General features: G+C 39.7%; 1 protein-coding gene across 5 annotated transcripts in view; it reads left to right on the forward strand.

Annotated features, from left to right (window-relative positions):
• The window catches only part of ALKBH8 (alkB homolog 8, tRNA methyltransferase), a 78,793-nt gene that overhangs the window by 49,334 nt on the left and 9,418 nt on the right, over positions 1-20,041 (forward strand). For all 5 annotated transcript variants that reach the window (XM_038536295.1, XM_038536296.1, XM_038536294.1 and 2 more), the window contains 3 exons: positions 4,000-4,106; positions 17,084-17,235; positions 19,490-19,746. In XM_038536295.1, coding sequence (XP_038392223.1) covers positions 4,000-4,106; positions 17,084-17,235; positions 19,490-19,746 — 516 coding nt within the window. The remainder of the gene's footprint in view (positions 1-3,999; positions 4,107-17,083; positions 17,236-19,489; positions 19,747-20,041) is intronic.

Raw genomic sequence — 20,041 nt, forward strand, 5'->3', positions numbered from 1 at the left:
ACTTTTTGTTTGCTTGCTTTGAAGTCATGCCCTGGAAGCTTGCTGGGACTTTGATCTTTATTGATTCTGCCATCTCAGAAAATAAGGAAAATAGGTAAAACCAAGAAGAATAATTGAAAAAAGTCCTGTGGAGCAAAGCTGTCACGTGGCAGAATGATTCAGGAGTTGCAGGAAGCATTATTGATTGTGAATCCTTTGTGAATTTTTTAAAGAACCCCCTTTAAAAAAATTTGGCCTTAACAAGCATTATTTAGTTAAGATACAGATACTTTAGATATGATGACAGTGACAGTATTTTATGATAGAATGTTTTTAAAAAGACTTAATTTTCACAGAAAAATGTACATTTAATTTTATAAGTAAATCTTTGTTAAATTGAAAAAACTGTACTCTCACATTATATATCTGTGAGGTAATAGGAAACATATATATTGGTCTTTGTCCCCAGTTCCTGGCAAAGAACTCCTAAAACACTTGCAAATTTCCCAAACGATAAGAGCATGCTACTGACACAGAGTTCCTAAATCCCTTGGAATTTCCTCAGGGATGGCAGGAAATTTTGTTCTAATAAGTTTACTCTAAGTGGGCGGTGGATGGGGGCTGGTCACCAGAAAGAACAGGCCGTGGTTAGAAGTTTGGAATTTTTAGTCTTGTCCTGATTCTCCAGACAGGAGCAGGGCTGGAGATGGAGTTAATAATTGATCATACCTATGTGATGAGGCCTCTGTAAAATTCCTAATAGTATGGGGCTCAGAGAGCTTCCAGGTTGATGAGCAAACTTGTGGAGGTCCTAGGAGAGGACCACACCCAGAGAGGTCAGGGAGGCTCTGTGCCCCCTCCCACATCCCTGCCCTGTGCGTCTCTTACATCTGGATGTTCATCTGTATCCTTTATCTTATCATTTTCTAATAAACTGGTCGACAGTCAGTAATCTGTTTTCCTGAGTTCTGTGAGCCTCTCAAGCAAAGTAAAAATGATCATCAATGGTAAAAATAAATTTTGTGTATATTTTCTAACCTAAGTCCCATAAAATTTGGCTTATTTGATAATGTATTTTTCTTCCTTGAAACTTGGTTTTTGTATTCAGGACAAGCATTTCCAAATTAATTAGTGTCACATTCATACTTGTCCTGTTAGTTCTAATCATTTGTTTAAACTGAGATTTCCTTATTTTAAAATCATTACTCCTGTTGATGGAAGGAAATGTGTTTGAATTTCACAAGTAAATAGGCACTGTGTATTTGTTACACATGTTGAGTGTTAATTAGCCAGAAACTCTAACCTCTGGGTGGGCAAGGACATGTCTCTCACTCAACATTGTGGCCTTTGATATTTCAATGAAAAATAAATATTTGTCTAGGGAATAAATTGGAGTCTAGTCTCTCAGAGTATTTTTCCATCAACAGTTTTTATTCCCTTAAGCCATAAATGATTTTCTCTAATAAAATAATTAATAAATGTGCTCATTCTTTCCTACATGTGTACCTTAGTGTTTCTCAGAAAATTGAAACTTATATGTATTAGTTTTAAATTGGGTACAGTGGGGATCCCTGGCTGGTGCAGCGGTTTGACGCCTGCCTTTGGCCCAGGGTGCGATCCTGGAGACCCAGGATCGAATACCACGTCAGGCTCCCGGTGTATGGAGCCTGCTTCTCCCTCTGCCTGTGTCTCTGCCTCTCTCTCTCTCTCTCTCTCTGTGTGACTATCATAAATAAATAAAAATTAAAAATAAATAAATAAATAAATAAAACGGGTACAGTGGACTTTTGTCCCCTTTCTTCAACTTTCTGTATGAAAATTTTCATATAGAAAAGTTGAAAAAAAAAGTTGAAAGAATTGTACAACAGATACCTATATACCTACTACCTGGATTCCACAGTTAACATTTTAATATATTTGCTTTATCAAATATCTATCCACTTGTCCATCCTCTTATCAGTATATTTTACTTACACATTTTGGGAAGTTGTGGGTATCAGTACACTTCACCCCCACAACTTTAGAATTCATTTGTAGTGTTTATTGACAGAATATTTTTAGAGTGTAGCTATTTGAAATTATATGCGATCATTTCGAACAGATAATTGTTAGAAAATTAAATTCTATCCTCTTTATTTTCCATACTTTCAAGGTAAAGAAAGCAGTTTAGAGCTGTATAATTCTTTGTAGTTTACAAGGAATTTTCATGTCTATTTTCTAATTTGGACCAATAATATTGCTGTATTGCTGATAATAACTGTAGCTAACAGTTACTGTGCCAGATACTGTGCTAAAAGTTAACCCATAACAGAGATGCTCTGTTAAATTCTGTTTATCCCACTGGTACTTGGTGATCATGTTTATTTTTCAAGTGGATTGATGTGTTCACTTAAAAATATTTTTTAGCCCTGTGGCATGCCTTTTGAATGCACATTTGTGAGCTGCTGCTATGTCTAGACTGAACTCTTTGGTATTTGGATTCCTGAGGACAAAAACAGTTTCTTGGGTATTGTATCTTTATAGGTTGTTATTTGTTTTTTAAGTTATTTATTTATTTATTTATTTATTTATTTATTTGAGACGCGGGGGTGGAGGTGGGCAGAGACACAGGCAGAGGGAGAAGCAGGCTCTGTGCGGGGAGCCCGATGTGGGACTCGATCCCGGGTGTCTAGAACCATGCTTTGGGCTGAAGGCTGCACCAAACCGCTAAGCCACCAGGGCTGCCCAATATAGGTTGTTATTTGTAATAATATTTGGCCACAACTTAGGAAGAGTTGCTGAAAATGTTCCTGTGTTCTTAGATTATCTTTTACACATTAACCTTTGATATCCAAAATGTTGTGTGACTTTAAAAGCAAATTGGGTCATATGAGAATAGGCATCTAATAATTGTTTAGGGGGTTACTAATTAATTTTTAATATCCTATGAATAATTATAGCTACTATTTTTTATATTTGTTGTATGCCAGATACTGTGATTTATGTGTATTGTGTATTTAATTTGTGTAACCAGCCTCTAAGGGCTGAGGACTCTGAGCACAGAGGGGTTAAGTGGCTTGTCCTGGGTCATGTGGCTAGCAAATGGAAGAGTCAGGTTATGTGTGTTTCAGCTCTAAGTCCTAGCATTTGGCCACTGCCCTAATGTTTTGCATTGTATGTATGGTACCCAGACCACCTGCATCATAATTTTCTGGGGCGATTATTAGAAATGCAGACTCCTGAACCTCATCCTAGACCTGCTGAGTTTGAACGTGTGCATGAAGTATGTGTTTCAGTCATTCATTTGATTTCTTTTTAAAGATTTATTTATTTGTTTGTTTATTTATGATAGACACGAGAGAGAGAGAGGCAGAGACACAGGCAGAGGGAGAAGCAGGCTCCATGCAGGGAGCCCGACGTGGGACTCGATCCCGGGACTCCAGGATCGTGCCCTGGCCAAAGGCAGATGCCAAACCGCTGAGCCACCCAGGGATCCCCTCATTTGATTTTTTAAAAAGATTTAGTTATTATTTTAGGGCAGCCCAGTTGGCTTAGTGGTTTAGTGCCGCTAGTGGGAGAAGCAGGCTCCATGCTACTTCTCCCTCTGCTTGTGTCTCTGCCTCTCTCTGTCTCTCATGAATAAATAAATAAACCTTAAAGAAAAGATTTAGTTATTATTTTAGAGAGAGAGAGAATGTGTGAGCATTCTCAGAAGGGGGGAGAGAGAGAGAGAGAGAATCTCAAGCAGACTCCGTGCTGAGTGCAGAGCCTGATGCAGAACTTGATCCCACAAATCTGAGATCATGACCTGAGCTGAAATCAAGAGTCTGACGTTTAACTGACTAAGCCACCTAAGCATTCCACTCAGTTGATTTTTATGTGCACTGAAGTTTGAGGACCACTGTGCCATATGCTTCTATAAGCATTGTCATGTTTTAATCTCTAATAACCTAGAAAGATAGCCAGAATCAATTAAAAATTCTTGTCCTTGGAGTACATGACATTTTGGGTTCATCTTTTTGTTTGTATCTTTCTTTCAAGATTGTCATGGATTTTAAGCACCCAGATGGTGTCACAGTGCCAGTTATGTTGCCTCGTCGGAGTTTGCTGGTGATGACTGGAGAATCTAGATACCTCTGGACGCATGGGTATGTATTGAAATGACCTTGGTGACAGAACACCTCTTGCTTTGTGAGAGTTCTCCTCTTTCCTGCTTGAGCCACCAGAATCATGCCCCATGTCTGCACATTGATGTGTCCAGATTTCAACACCCAGGGACATCTGTGCCCTTTTTATGGTAAATAGTAACCTTTTATTTTGATGAAATTCAAGCTTAAGGGGAAATTGCAAATGAAATATAATGAGGTCCTTTCATCTTTCTCCTAGATTTACCAATTGTGAACATTTCACCACGTATTTTATTGTTCTTTTTTTTTTTTTTTTTAATGATAGTCACACACACACACAGAGAGAGAGAGAGAGAGAGAGAGGCAGAGACACAGGCAGAGGGATAAGCAGGCTCCATGTACCGGGAGCCTGACGTGGTATTCGATCCCGGGTCTCCAGGATCGCGCCCTGGGCCAAAGGCAGGCGCCAAACCTCTGCGCCACCCAGGGATCCCTATTTTATTGTTCTTATATATATTATCATTATTATTACTATTGCCGAATCATTTAAGTTGCAGACATCATGACCCTTTACTCTTATATGCTTTATTGCATATTTCCTGAGAGCAAGTATATTCGTTATATCAGGGATCTGGCTCCTTGGCCAAATTCAGCCCTTAGCCTGCTTCATGTAGCTCTTAAGCGAAGAATAGTTTTACTTTTTTATTTGTATTTTAAAAATTTTTATGATTATTATGATTATGATTATTTTGGTTTTTACATTTTTAAAGGGTTGTAAAAAACAAAAACAGAACATGTGACAGAAACTGTATGTGGCCCTCTTTGCCTCAAATGTTTAGTATTTGGCCCTTTTACAGAAAAAGTTTGCCAACCTTGATAATATAAAGCTGCTGTGCAACTCAAATTCAGAAATATCAGCACTGATAAAAATACTCTTATACTGTCCATCTTCACATTTTGCTGGTTGTGCTTCATAGCATAGTACTATTGAAGACTGCCGGCAGTTAGAAGAACACAACCAGATTTTACTCAGGGACTATTGCAGTAGGAGGGAAGGGACCACAGCATAGAACTGGGCTGGATCCCAATTACAGCAAGGAGAAGTCAGGACAGATAGCCAAGGAGCTGGGGTGGGGCCCGAATAAATCCAAGTGGAAGCATCAGCGATGAAGCAGCAGTGGGAGGCTGGGTTCTGGCCAAGGACCATAGGGTTCTTGCTGATCAGAGGTCCCCTGGGGGATGGTTGGACAGTGAGGAATTGGGTCAGATATTGAGGAGGATCAGATGTCAAGAGTGGGGGATTCTTGTTAAACCAACTCAGCAGGACTCTTGCTAAAGTTGGGCTCTTGGCAGTGATGCCCAAGGATGGGGCCGAATCAGGCTCAGAGGAGTCCAACTAAGGTTTGGTTGAGCAGAGAATCTTTGTTACTGGTTTGTAGTATGCTCTCCCTCTAATTCACAATTCCGTCTTCAAAACTGATTAGTTGTCTGGTCTCTACTTTTCTTTACTTTGAAACAATTCCACAGCTTCTCTTTGTGTTTTGGGATGTTGGCATATTTAAAGGGGCCAGTTGTTTTGTAGAATGTCCCTCAATTGGAGTTTGTTTGATTTAATTTAATCTCAGAGAAATGTGTTATGCACTGTCAGCAGGAATATAGCTTTAGCCTTAGAGGAGAAGCATCAAACTACTAAAATTTCCATATATTCCACTTAAAATACTGCTGAGTTCTGTATTTATTAATAACGTCCTGCTTAGAGATTTTAACCGATGCATTAAAATAGGAAATCAAGGAAATGAATGTGTAAATCACTCTGTAATGTGTCCTGAATATGAGCCATAAAACAAATGGCCTGATTTTGTGCAATTGAGGCTTAAATTTACCTGATTTTTTTTTCATGGCCATCTAAAATATTTACACTTACAATAAATGAAAATGGTGAGGCGATCCAGTGGGTTTGTGTGTGTGTGTGTGTGTGTGTGTGTGTGTGTGTTTATTGGAGTTTGATTTGCCAACATATACTTTAACACGAAGTGCTCACCCCGTCAAGTGCCCCCCTCAGTGCCCATCAACCAGTCACCCCATCCCCCTGCAAACCTCCCCTTCCATTACCCCTTGTTCGTATCCCAAAGTTAGGAGGTTCTCATGGTTTACCCTCTCTGATATTTCCCACTCATTTTCTCTCCTTTCCCCTATAATCCTTTTCACTATTTTTCATAATCCCTGAATGAATGAAACCATATATTGTTTGTCCTTCTCTGATTGACTTACTTCACTCAGCATTATACCCTCCAGTTCCATCCATGTTGAAGCAAATGGTGAGTATTCATCATTTCCAATGGCTGAGTATTATTCCATTGTATACATATACCACATCTTCTTTAACCATTCATCTTTCGATGGACACCTCTGGACTCCTTCCAGAGTTTGGCTATTGTGGACATTGTGCTATAAACATTGGGGTGCAGGTGTTTTGGTCTTTCACTGCATCTGTATCTTTGGGGTAAATCCCCAGCAATGCAGTTGCTGGGCCGTAGGGTAGCTCTATTTTTAACTCTTGGAGGAACCTCCACACAGTTTTCCAGAGTGACTATACCAGTTCACATTCCCACCAACAGTGCAAGAGGGTTCCCCTTTCTCCACATCCTCTCCAACATTTGTGGTTTCCTGTCTTACTAATTTTCCACATTCTCACTGGTGTGAGGTGGTATCTCATTGTGGTTTTGATTTGTATTTCCCTGATGGCAAGGGATGTGGAGCATTTTCTCATGTGCTTGTTGGCCATGTGTATGTCTTCTTTGGTGAAATTTCTGTTCATGTCTTCTGCCCATTTCATGATTGTATAGTTTGTTTGTTTGCTGTTGAGTTTAATAAGTTCTTTATAGGGGCAGCCTGGTTGGCTCAGAGGTTTAGCGCCACCTTCAGCCCAGGGCCTGATCCTGGAGACCCAGGGTCAAGTCCCGCATCGGGCTCCCTGCATGGAGCCTGCTTCTCCCTCTGCCTGTGTCTCTGCCTCTCTCTCCTCTCTCTCTCTCTCTGTGTCTCTCATGAATAAATAAATAAAATCTTTAAAAAAAAATAAGTTCTTTATAGATCTTGGATACTAACCCTTTATCTGATATGTCATTTGCAAATGTCTTCTCCCATTCTGTAGGTTATCTTTTAGTTTTGTTAACTGTTTCTTTTGCTGTGCAGAAGCTTTTTATCTTAAGTCCCAATAGTTCATTTTTGCTTTTGTTTCCCTTGCATTCATAGATATATATTGCAAGAAGTTGCTGTGGTCAAGTTCAAAAAGGGTGTTGCCTGTGTTCTCCTCTAGGATTTTGATGGATTCTTGTCTCACATTTAGATCTTTGATCCATTTTGAGTTTATCTTTGTGTATGGTGTAAGAGAATGGTCCAGTTTTATTCTTCTGCACATGGCTGTCCAATTTTCCCAGCACCATATATTGAAGAGACTGTCCTTTTCCAGTGGATAGTCTTTCCTGCTTTGTCCAATATTAGTTGACTGTAGAGTTGAGGGCTCATTTCTGGGTTCTCTATTCTGTTCCATTGATCTATGTGTCTGTTTTTGTGCCAGTACCATACTGTCTTGACAATCACAGCCCTGTAGTACAACTTGAAATCCTGCATTATGATACCCCCGGCTCTGGTTTTCTTTTTCAATATTCCCCTGGCTATTAGGGGTCTTTTCTGATTCCACACAAGTCTTTTAAATTTTTTTAAATTTTTTTATTTATGATAGTCAGAGAGAGAGAGAGAGAGAGAGAGGCAGAGACACAGGCAGAGGGAGAAGCAGGCTCCATGCACCGGGAGCCCGACATGGGATTCGATCCCGGGTCTCCAGGATCGCTCCCTGGGCCAAAGGCAGGCGCCAAACCACTGCACCACCCAGGGATCCCTGATTCCACACAAATCTTAAGGTGATTTGTTCCAACTCTCTGAGGAAAGTCCATGGCATATTGATAGGGATTGCATTGAACATGTAAATTGCCCTGGGTAGTATAGACATTTTCACAATATTAATTCTTCCAATCTATAAGCATGGAATATTTTTCCATCTCTTTGTATCTTCCTCAATTTCTTCCAGAAATGTTCTGTAGTTTTTAGGGTATAGATCCTTTACCTCTTTGGTTAGGTTTATTCCTAGCTATCTTACGCTTTGGGGTGCAATTGTAAATGGGATTGATTCCTTAATTTCTCCTTTTTTTTAAGATTTTATTTATTTGTTCATGAGAGACACACAGAGAGAGAGAGAGAGAGGCAGAGACACAGGCAGAGGGAGAAGCAGGCTCCATGCAGGGAGCCCAACGAGGGACTCGATCCTAGATGTCCAGGATCAGGCCTGGGGCTGAAGGTGGCACTAAACCGTGGAGCCACCTGGGCTGCCCAATTTCTCCAACTTCAGTCTCATTGTTATAGAAATGCCACTGATTTCTGGGCATTGATTTTATATCCTGTCACATTGCTGAATTGCTCTTTGAGTTACTTCCAAATTTCTTCTTGTGATTGTGTTCAAGTTTCAAAGTATTATGGTCTGAAAATAGGCAGGGGGCAATCCCAGTCTTTTGGTATCGGTTGAGACCTGATTTGTGACCCACGTGTGTGGTCTATTCTGGAGAAAGTTCCATGTGCACTTGAGAAGAATGTGTATTCAGTTGCATTCGGATGCAAAGTTCTGTATATATCTGTGAAATCCATCTGGTCCAGTGTATCATTTAAAACTCTTGTTTCTTTGGAGATGTTGTGCTTAGAAAATTTGTCATTTGCAGAAAGTGCCGTGATGAAGTCTCCTACTGTTAGTGTATTGTTATCTAAATATCTCTTTCTTTAGTTAATTATTGATTGATATACTTGGCAGCTCCCACATTAGGGGCATAAATATTCATGATTGTTAGGTCTTCTTGTTGGATAGACCCTTCAAGGATGATATAGTGTCCCTCTTCATCTCTTGCTACAGTCTTTGGGATAAACTTTAATTTATCTGATATGAGGATTGCTACCCCAGCTTTCTTTTGAGGACCATTTGAATGGTAAATGGTTCTCCAACCTTTTATATTCAGGCTGTAGGTGTCCTTAGGTCTAAAATGAGTCACTTGTAAACAGCAAATAGATGAGTCTTGCTTTTTTATCTAGTCTGAAACCCTGTGTCTTTTGATGGGATCATTTAGCCCATTCATGTTCAGAGTTACTATTGAAAGATATGAATTTAGTATCATTGTAATACCCCTTTAGTTGCTGTTTTTGTGGACTATTTGCCTGGGCCTCCTCTTTCTTTTACAGGGTCCCCCTTAATATTTCTTGCAGAGCTGGTTTGGTGGTCACATATTCTTGCAGTTTCTGCCTATTCTGGAAGCTCTTTATCTCTCCTTCTATTCTGAATGAGAGCCTTGCTGGATAGAGTATTCTTGGCTGCATGTTCTTCCCATTTAGGACCCTGAATATATCCTGCCAGCCCTTTCTGGTCTGCCAGCTCTCTGTGGAGAGGTCTGCTGTTAATCTAATATTTCTTCCCATATAAGTTAGGGATCTCTTGTTTCTTGCTGCTTTAAGGGTTTTCTCTTTATCTTTGGAATTTTCAAGTTTCACTATTAAATATCGAGGTGTTGAATGGTTTTTATTTATTTGGCAGGGGGGTAACCTCTCTATCTCCTAGACCTGAATGCCTGTTTCCCTCCCCAAGTTAGGGAAGTTCTCAGCTATGATTTGTTTAAATATGTTTTCTGGCCCTCTGTTCCTCTTGGCGCCCTCTGGAACCCCAATTATATGTAGATTTTTTTCTTCTGACGCTGTCATTTATTTCCCTCAACCTATCTTCGTGGTCTTTTAATTGTTTTTCTCTTTTTTCCTCAGCTTCCTTCCTTGCCATCAACTTGTCTTCTATGTCACTCACCGTTTCTTCTACCTCATTAACCCTTGTCATTAGAACCTCCAGTTTGGATTGCATCTCATTTAACTGATTTTTAATTTCGGCCTGATTAGTACTTAATTCTGTAATCATGAAGTCTCTTGAATCCTTTATGCTTTTTTCCAGAGTCACCAGTAGCTTTATAATTGTGCTTCTGAATTGGCTTTCTGACATTGATATGTAATCCAAATTCTCTAACTCTGTGGCAGAGAGTAGTGTTTCTGATTCTTTCTTTTGTGGTGAGTTTTTTCTAGTCATTTTGCTCAGTGCAGAGTGGCTATATGAGTGGGCTGTGTCAAGAATATCAACCATGACCTAAGTAAATTTCACCCTATATGGTTCTACAGATTGAAAAGAAAGATCAGAATGAAATAAAAGGACCACTAAAGTGAAAAACAATTTTAAAACAAAATAGTAAAAAAATAAAAGGCAAAAAATCCCAAAGAAGAAGAGAAAGAAAAAAAAAGAGAGAAGAAAAAAAAGGAGGGGAACTGGGAGATGGTGGTGGTGATGAAGTTGTAGTGGAGGGAGAATGTAGTCTACCTGAGGGGTTCTAGAGGGTGATCCTCTGTTTTCTGAGTATATTAAGTTCTGTATGTTAGAAGATGCTCAGTCCCAAATTTATATAAACCAGAAATACTTGTAGAAGACCCTAACATTGACCACCAAAACATAAATGAGATAAAAGAGGGGGGCAGAATGGGAATGAGGAATCTTACAGACTGAACCAGCACAGTATACCACTTGGTTGTGGGTGCATGCTGGTCATGTTTTAGAAGGTTTTTACTTCCACCATTGTAGAACAAAATGAGGCAGAGAAAAGAGAAAACACAAAACCAAAAAACCATATTTTGTATATTTCCCAAAACTAAGTTGAGTATGTTTGAAGGGATTCTAGAAGTGGAAAATATATCTAGGACCTGTAATTGTAGAAATATAAGACTCAAAAAGGAAGAATCTTGAAAATGAAGAGGTGGTAAAATATTGTAGTTAAGGTGGGAAAAGAGAAAAAAATGGATATTTACAGTCTGATATAAAAACAAGTTGTACTGGAAAAAGGAAGGAAAAAAATAAGAGGGGTACCCTCTAGTTCTATATATTATAAATCCCTCGACTTCCCCTGGAGCTTTCCAACGCTGCTTGGTCAAGAACTTACTCTTCCCCTGTGCTTCCAGCTGGTCTTCAGGGAGAGGGGCCTGCTGTACTGATTCTCATGTGTGTGCACCTAGGGGAGCTGCCCTGCCTCCTGTCAGGTGCCGGACTCAGTGGGAGCTGTTGACCCGGTGAGGCCTCTGTCCCCTGGCAGCCCCGCCCCTCCCAGGCACAAGGTGACACAAGGAGGAACAACACCACTGGCAGCGGCCAGCTCTCCAGCTCTGGAGTCAACTTCCACAGTAACTACTGTAGTCTCCCAGTCTGCACTGGTTTGGATGCCCCTAGGCGGTGGGGGTGCACTGATTTGCACAGCTTGGGGGCACCCGGCAGTGGAAGAGTCCTTGCTGTCCTGTGCCCTCCCATGTCTGCCTGTCCCAGGGGGAGTGCAGGATCCTGGGCTGTGTCTCCTTGGCGCCCTGGATCCAGGGCCTGTGCTGCTGGAATCGCACTCCCGGGGTACGGCTCCTGAAGGCAGCAGGGTGCAGACCCCTCAGTCTGGAGCCCTCGACTGACCGACTGGCTTCTCCCCAAGGCCCCGCTGGGCTGCGCTCTAGCCCTTTACCAAGCTTGGCCCACAGTCTGTGCCACTCTCTCTCCCCGGGTGCACTTCCTGTATTAGTGACTCCCAGAAACTGGAGGCTTCACTGCCCCTCCTGCGATTCTGCTCGATTTCCCTGCTAAGCACCTTTCAGTCTGGGAAGAATCTGGTGTGGATTTTTTGAAGTTCCTGCTTCTCCGGGGCTGGGCTTTCCTGTCCCGGGGGGCTTTCACCGCCTGGCCTTAGCCTGGCTCTTCGCGGGGTCCCTCTCCCACTTGTTTCTTTTTTATTTATTTTTTTCCACCTTCCTACCTCGTTAGAAGCAAAAGCCCTTCTCTCTGTAGCATTCCAGCTGTTCTCTCTTTAAATCTCAGGTCGAATTCATAGGTTTTCAGGATGGTTTGAAAGTAATATAGGTAAGTTGGTGGGGCCAGGTGAGTTGAGGACCCCTACTCCTCTGCCATCTTGCCCCTACCTCTCGATCCAGTGGTTTCAAGTACTTCTAGAATTTTGAGAATATTCACAGTTTCTTTTTTTAAGCTTAAGCATTTTTACTATTGATGCACTTAAGAGTAATGGTATTTTAGCAAATATAAAATGAAAAATTACTTTTCATAGGCCTCTGTTATAAACATATTTTAATCTATTCTGGGTAATGGTACAGATTCTCCTAAACATCATTTCAATCACATTATTTTCTTTCTTTTTCTCTTTCTTTTTTCTAAAATTTTTATTTATTTGAGAGAGTATAAACATTAGGAGCATAAGCATTAGGGCAGAGGGAGAGGGAGAAACAGACTCCCCACTGAGTAGGGATCCCAACTTGGGGCTAATCCTCAGGACCCCAGGATCTTGACCTGAGCCAGCCAGAGGCAGACATTAACTGACTGAGCAACCCAGATGCCCCCAATAACATTATTTTTTTGTTCAAAGCATATTATGCAGTTAAATGTTAAGAATAGTTTATAATATTGAACTGCAGTCAATATTTGGTTTTAAGCCTTTCTCTTGTATCAAAATTCTTTACAATAATTTTAGGGGAGAAAAACCATCAGTGTTATTGTTAAAGGCTTCCATTGATACCCATTGGCTCTATTGTGATTATGTGTGTGTGTAGGGAAGGGGTAGAGTAAGGAGGGAGGGGCTACAGGTAGAGACAGGAATAGAAAGAGGCTGGCCAAATAATGATATACCAACCATGGAGGTATTCATTAATATCTCTGGGGAGATGGGAGAAGAGATGAAGAAGCATATTTAATACACTTAAAAATATGTATAGACCACAGGTAATACCCCTTGATGAAAAAAAAAACACTTTGATCTCTGCTGAAAACAAAGTACTAGAAAGCAGTACTGGGGGATAGGGATTGAAGGTTGATTTGGGGCACCCGGCTGGCTCAGTCTGTGGAACATGTGACTCTTCATCTTAGGCTTGTGAATTCGAGCCCTAAGTTAGGGGTAAAGTTAATTTTAAGAAAAAAAGAAGGTTGGGATCCTTAGGTGGCTCAGCGGTTTAGCGCCTGCCTTCAGCCCAGGGCGTGATCCTGGAGTCCCGGGATCGAGTCCCACATCGGGCTCCCTGCATGGAGCCTGCTTCTCCCTCTGCCTGTGTCTCTGCCTCTCTGTCTCTGTCTCTTGTGAATAAATAAATAAAATCTTAAAAAAAAAAAAAGAAAAAAGGTTGATAAACTCCGCCCTGTAATGTTAATTCCAAACTCTTAATTTGATCTAGTTCAGATTTACTATTCTAGCCACCATGCCTTAAATAAAAAATGGCAGCCTGGCAGCACATGAGTCAAACATAGCAGGCAGACATGTTCTGTTTTGGCTGGGCCAGTGGTGGTCTATGTGGTAGCATTTTAAAAAATTGCCTGGATGTAAAAATCAGCTTCCACCTAAAAATCTGAATCTTCAGCTTCTTTTGAAAATGGGACATCTTGGGCAGGCTGGGTGGCTCAGCGGTTTAGCGCCACCTTCCGCCCAGGGCCTGATCCTGGAGACCCTGGATTGAGTCCCATGTCAGGCTCCCTGCATGGAGCCTGCTTTCTCTCTCTCTCTCTCATGAATAAATAAGTAAAGTCTTTAAAAACAAAGAAAATGGGAAATCTGACAACATTGGGACGTTGGATCCCTTGGCCCTGGTCCTGGGGACAGTCTGGGGCCTTATAGAGATGAAGCCTGTGTTCTCAAGTTCTCTGCACATCCCACCACGCCTGGGCTGAGCATCAGCTATCAGGTATTACTGTGCTCACACTATCGTGTTTTGCGAGGACACAGTCACTTGAACGTGAACTAGAGTTTGTCTGTGTTAGAAGTAGGAAATGGGAAGCTAGAATAAGTGGAAAAGTGAAGAAAAGTGGAAGAGAACACTCTGTTTTGAAATAAACTGTTTGTATATATTTAACAGCGAACAATGTATTTCTAGACCAACCCACCTGCTTCACTCCTTGAGGTTATCTGACTGGCTTGGCAGATGTTTATTTATATATTTATTTGACTCTCCTTTTAAATCAGTTTGGGAGCATTTTCTTTCTGCTGGGCCCTGTTCTCAGTTTCACACAATTAGCTCACTTAACTCATACAAGTCACAGTGGAAAGTTTGTTCCATGGTTTTGTCCCCATTTTAAAGGAAACGAGCATAAAGAGATTATGTAACTTGAACAAAGTCACAAAACCATTAAGTAGCAGAGCCAAGATGAGAAGCCAGGCAGTCTGGCCTCAGGATCTGTGCCCTTAACCATGTTGTTACAGCTGGACCTGATTGCTCCCTCTAAATTCATGCTGTGACCTCTGGCCTTTACTCTCTCGCGCCAGCCCTTGGCAGTAAATTTCCTTTTCTTTTGTCTTTGATGTAGAGCTCAGCTCTGCCTTTATAATATGTAAAACTTTTTCTGGGTGCATTAGCCTGAAATAATTTCTCCCTCAAATTCCTAAAGATTGTATTATCTTAGAAGATAGAGATGTATCTTCTATTGAACTATTATTTAAACCTAAAAAATGTTTATCTTTTTATTTAATACTTTTTCAACTAGATTATAATTTGAGTAGGGAAGAAAGAAAAGATGTTCAGGAATGTCTTAAGAATTCATTATTTTAAAGATATGGATTACCTATTCCTAAAAGTCTGGCCTAACTGCTTTTGGCACTCCAAGCAAACTTCCCAATGAGCAGGGAGCCCGACTTAGGGCTTGATCCCACGACCCTGAGATTATGACCTGAGCTGAAATCAAGAGTCAGATGCTTACTAGACCAAGCCACCCAGGAGCCCCAAGGTAGAGCATGGATTTAAATGTCAAAGTGAAACTTTTAAATTGTCTAGAAGAAAATACAAGAGATTATTTCTGCAGCCTAGGGGTAGGCAAAGTTTTTTAAAGAAAGATTTTAGAACACAGTATAAAAGAAAAAAAAAAAGATTAATTATGTCAGAATTAAAAACTTAACTCATCAAGAAATATCATTAAAAAAAAAATGAAAAGACATGCCACACTCGGGGAGAAAATATCCAGAATACATATATCTAACAAAGGTTTGGCCTTAAGATTTAAACAGATCCTTCACCAAAAAAAGTATCAATGAATGGCTAATAAGCAGGTGGAAAGGTATATAGCATTATTAGTCATCAGAGAAATGCAAATTAAAACCACAATTTCAGGGGCGCTTGGGTGGCTCAGTTGGTAAAGTATCCACCTCTTGGTTTTGGCTCAGGTCATGATCTCATGGGTCTTGAGATGGATCCCTGCTTGGGCTGCTGGCTCAGTCCATTTGAAGATTCTCTCCCTCTGCCCCACCTCCTAGTCACCCATGTGTGATTATTATCAAATCAATCAATAAATCTTTAAAAAAAAAACAAACCACAGTTTCATACCACTTGCTACTCACTAAAATAACTATAATTAAAAACTCAGGTAATTCCAAGTATTGATGAGTATGTCAAGCAGCAACTGTTCCATATTATATGTTGTTTTCTGATGTTGATGTCCTTGACCCTCAACTAGATTTCACTTACTAAGAAAGTGTCATCCCAAGTTTGCTTGGGGTGCCAAAAGCAGTTAGGTCAGGTTTTTAGGAATAGGTAATCCATATCTTAAAAATAATGAATTCTTAAAACATTCTTGAACATCTTTTCTTTCCTCCCTACTCAATCTAAGAAAGATGTATTCAAAGCTATAATGATAATTATGTGTTTGTCTATTTGTCCTATTTTTGTGTTCACTTTTTGCTTTATGCATTTTGAGGCTGTGTTATTAGTTAGATGCATACAGATATACACAGTTTTTATATATTCCTGGATTGACTCTGTTGTTATGAAATGTCCCTTTTTGGGCACCTAGGTGGCTCAATTGGTTAAGCATTGGACTCTTGATCTCAGCCCAGGTCTGGATCTCAGGGTCATGAGTTCAAGCCCCATGTTGGGCTCCATGCTGGTTGTGGAGCCTGCATATAAAAAAAAAACGAGAAATATCCCTTTTCATCTCTAGTGATATTTATTCCTTTGAAGTCTACTTTGATTAGGATGGTTATACCACTTTTCTTTGGTTTTGCTTGGATCATGCAAAATACTTGTCTTCTGTAACATCTTTTTTTTCTATCTTGATTTTCAACCATTCTATGTCCTTATTTTAAGGTGTCTCTTGTAATCAGCATGTAATTGGACTTTATTTCTTTAGTCCATTGTGACATTCTTTGTTCTTTAATTAGATGTTGTAGTCTTTTTACATTTGACATAATTATTGATTGGATTTGAGTTTATCGTTTACTTATTTCCTCTTTGCTCCATGTGTTCCTTGTTTTTTTTTTTTTTTTCTCTTTCTCAGATATAGTTTTAATTAACAATTTGTGGGCACCTGGCTGGCTCAGTCAGTCAGAGGAGCATGCAACTCTTAGACTTGGGCCCTACATTTGGGTGTAGAAATTACTTAAAATCTAAAAAAATAAAATATTTGTTATTTTATTTATATCTCTTGAAAAAATTTTAAGTGTACAGTCTTTTTGTTTTAAAGATTTTATTTATTCATGAGAGAGAGAGAGAGAGGGAAAATGAGAGAGACAGAGACATAGGCAGAGGGAGAAGCAGGCTCCCTGTGGGGAGCCCAGTGTGAGACTCTATCTCAGGACCCTGGGATCACGACCTGACCCAAAGGCAGATGCTCAACCACTGAGCCACCCAGGTACCCCATGTGTACAATCTTTTAATATGATTACCCTGAGGATAACTTCTTAAAAAATAGAGACTTCTATTTCCTTGTTTTTTCTATAGTGCTTAACAATTTGGGGGAATCAAATAGATATTTTCCATAAATTCTTCTAAATTTGCTTTTTTCTTTAATATTTTTAAAAGGACCTGAAATATTTTTATGAATACAGTGTTAAATAAATTATTTTGACTGTTGTTTTTAGAATCACACCCAGAAAATTTGATACTGTTCAAGCATCCAAGGGTCTCCAAAGTGGAATTATCACCAGTGATGTTGGAGACCTAACTTTAAGCAAGAGGGGAATGAGGACATCATTTACATTTAGGAAAGTGAGGCAAACGCCTTGTAATTGTAGTAAGTATATAATTTTGATTCTGAAGTAAAATGGAGTACATTTAGTGTAAAAACCTTTTTAAGTCCCATCAGACCCAAGGGGAGCTTTGTCTTAACATCTCTAATGGGATTTCTCATGTTCCATATAATATTGTACTCGATATAGATTTTTCTTATCCACCCCCATGGAGTTTGTTCCTTGAAGGCAGCGACTGCATTTTATTGATTTTTATTTTTCCTAAATACAGTACTTGGGCATAGTTGGATGCCAAATAAACTTTTTTTTTTTTTAAATTGAAGTCACAGTTAAGGGTGCTAAATAATATTGTAGGACGTTAAAATATCACTTGTACAAAAATAGGTTTTATTGGAAACAGCTTATCAAGTCTCTAAATTACTTCCCTTAACCCAACGAGGAAGTTAGAGATGACAGGTTGTTTCATGGTAAGTAGGTAACTCTAGGGCAGTAAACAGTGGTTTGTGTTTTGGTCAATTTGGAAATCTAGGAGGAAATAAGAGAAGTGCTGAAAAACGTGTCGAGAGGATGTTATTTTGAATTGTCTATACAAGTATATCATGACCTGTATTTCATGGTCTCATTATATAAAAATCCCTTTCATTTTGTAAATAGTATCTGTTAGAAAACTTGAAATTGCTATATTTGATATCTTGATGTTAGTGAAGCTTAAAACAGATTTTTGTTTCTTTTGCTAAAAGTGTCATTAAGGCCCTGAAATATCAAATTTTTTATTAAAAATTTATTTAGTATTTGCTGAGTGTCTAACTGACAGTAGTTTTACAAGATACTGAAAAATAAAGCTTGAGGAACTGGAAGTCTAATTGGAGAGACACTGCAAATTTTCTTATGCAAAAGTTTCTTTATTGCAAATGTTAATTATAAAGGTAAGGCATGTTATAGAAGCTCTGAATGTGTATTCAGTTTACAGATGTTTTTCATCTTCAAGGACATCTTTTTGGATACTTTTGATCAAAATTTGAATTTTTTAGGAAAACGGTTTCTCCTCCCTTTAGATTACTTAGATATTTATAATTGCCAAGAGAATAAAATTTTACCAGGACTGGTTTAGGATCATTGTAGAGTGTGTGGTACTGTAATTCTAATGTGATCAAGATTACGTAACCAGTCAGTTTTCACCTGCACATTTTAGAGCTGTCGGGCTTTATACCCCCTTTTTAAATGTCTGCGTGAAATGTTTAGAGCTGCACTACAAATGGTAGCAGAAACCAGCTCTCTCCCACCCCCTTCTCCAGAGTTAGGAAGAATTCCTGAAGTCATGGACGCTGCTCCCCACATCTGAGCTGCCACATGATTTCTAACTATGCCTGTGTCCTGACTGCGGCTTCTCTGGGAGCAGCGCTCCTTCCTTCTGCATGTCCTGCAATAAAAACGTGTATCGTAGACTTCAGCTGAAGATAAAGGGAAATTATAGCATAGCAGAGGACGGGCAAAGATTTAAAATGAGTGTTAGACATGATTGCTGGGAACAAGAAATGACTTCAGAATTGATTTAATTAGGGTAACAGTGTACTCTCAGTTTCCTTTGTTATGTCCTTGACTTGATGGTGTTCTCCTTAGGGTGTACAGATTCTGTCGAAGGAGGCGATCGATGCCTGTAGTCCCTGAGATTGTGGGCTGTGCAATCTGCACTGGCTCTGAGGCTTACCTTGTTTGTCACTGCAGGACCATAATGTCCTGAGCTTCAGTGTTGTCTTCATCTGTAAAATGGATGCAATAGTGTGTCTCATGGTGTTATTGTGAGAATTGAGACTATCCGTCTCAAACTGCCTCAAGTGTTTTCATTAAATGCTCGTGATCATTACCAAATGACACTTTGCTCCTGGGGCTTGTTTTTCCAATAGTCCTAGGGCCCCAGAACTTCTGTTTCTTTGCTCACCAAGAGAAAAACTCTAAATTGTGTTAATTCAGCTAAATTCCTTCTGGTTAGGCCAGACCCATCGAGATGCCTCCCTAAACAAAAGGACCCTTAATCTCACTATGAAAAATCCACCTGCGTGATAAGGCAAAATTGCAGTCATGTCTTATTGCACATGGTTTCCCCTTCTTGTTACTTAGACCCCTCACACGTGTAATTGGACTTGTTAGGTAAGAGCTATTTTTAAACTGATAGATCAGAGCCTGCATATCCCTAGCTACCAAATTTGCATTGATTTGCTTGTTCTTTTAAGAAGACGTGATACTTTATGAATCACTTGGATAAAAATGAAAGATTTATATTCCCTTATTTTTTTATAGGTTACCCTTTGGTCTGTGACAGCCAGATGAAGGAGACCCCTCCATCATTTCCCGAGAGTGCTAGGGAAGCCTCACAGCTGGAGCAAGACTATGTCCATCGAGTTTACGAAGAGATTGCTGAGCACTTCAGCAGCACGAGACATACTCCATGGCCACGCGTTGTGGAGTTCTTGAAAAGTTTGCCATGTGGTTCATTAGTGGCCGATGTTGGGTGTGGAAACGGAAAGTATCTTGGTGTCAATAAGGAGTTATATATGGCAAGTCATTGTTTCTGGCTCTCTTTTTGCTTAATTTGTTACATTGTTATCACCTGCCTCCTGACATAATGCTGTCTTTTAGGTCATTGCTGAAAAGTTATAACCAACAGATGGAAAATTAACGAACACTCCTATTCCTTTTTTTATTCTCCTGAGAATTTGTGGTCATGTGTGCCATTATTTGTAGTGTGTGTGTGTCTGTGTGTGTGTGTTTTCCCCTCCCTTTAGATTTTGCTTCCTAAGATTATCAGTAAGACTATCTTATGTTTATAAAGCTCTTAACAGTCCAGAAGGG

Source organism: Canis lupus, chromosome 5 (assembly GCF_011100685.1).
Source record: "Canis lupus familiaris isolate Mischka breed German Shepherd chromosome 5, alternate assembly UU_Cfam_GSD_1.0, whole genome shotgun sequence".
Taxonomy (NCBI): domain Eukaryota; kingdom Metazoa; phylum Chordata; class Mammalia; order Carnivora; family Canidae; genus Canis; species Canis lupus.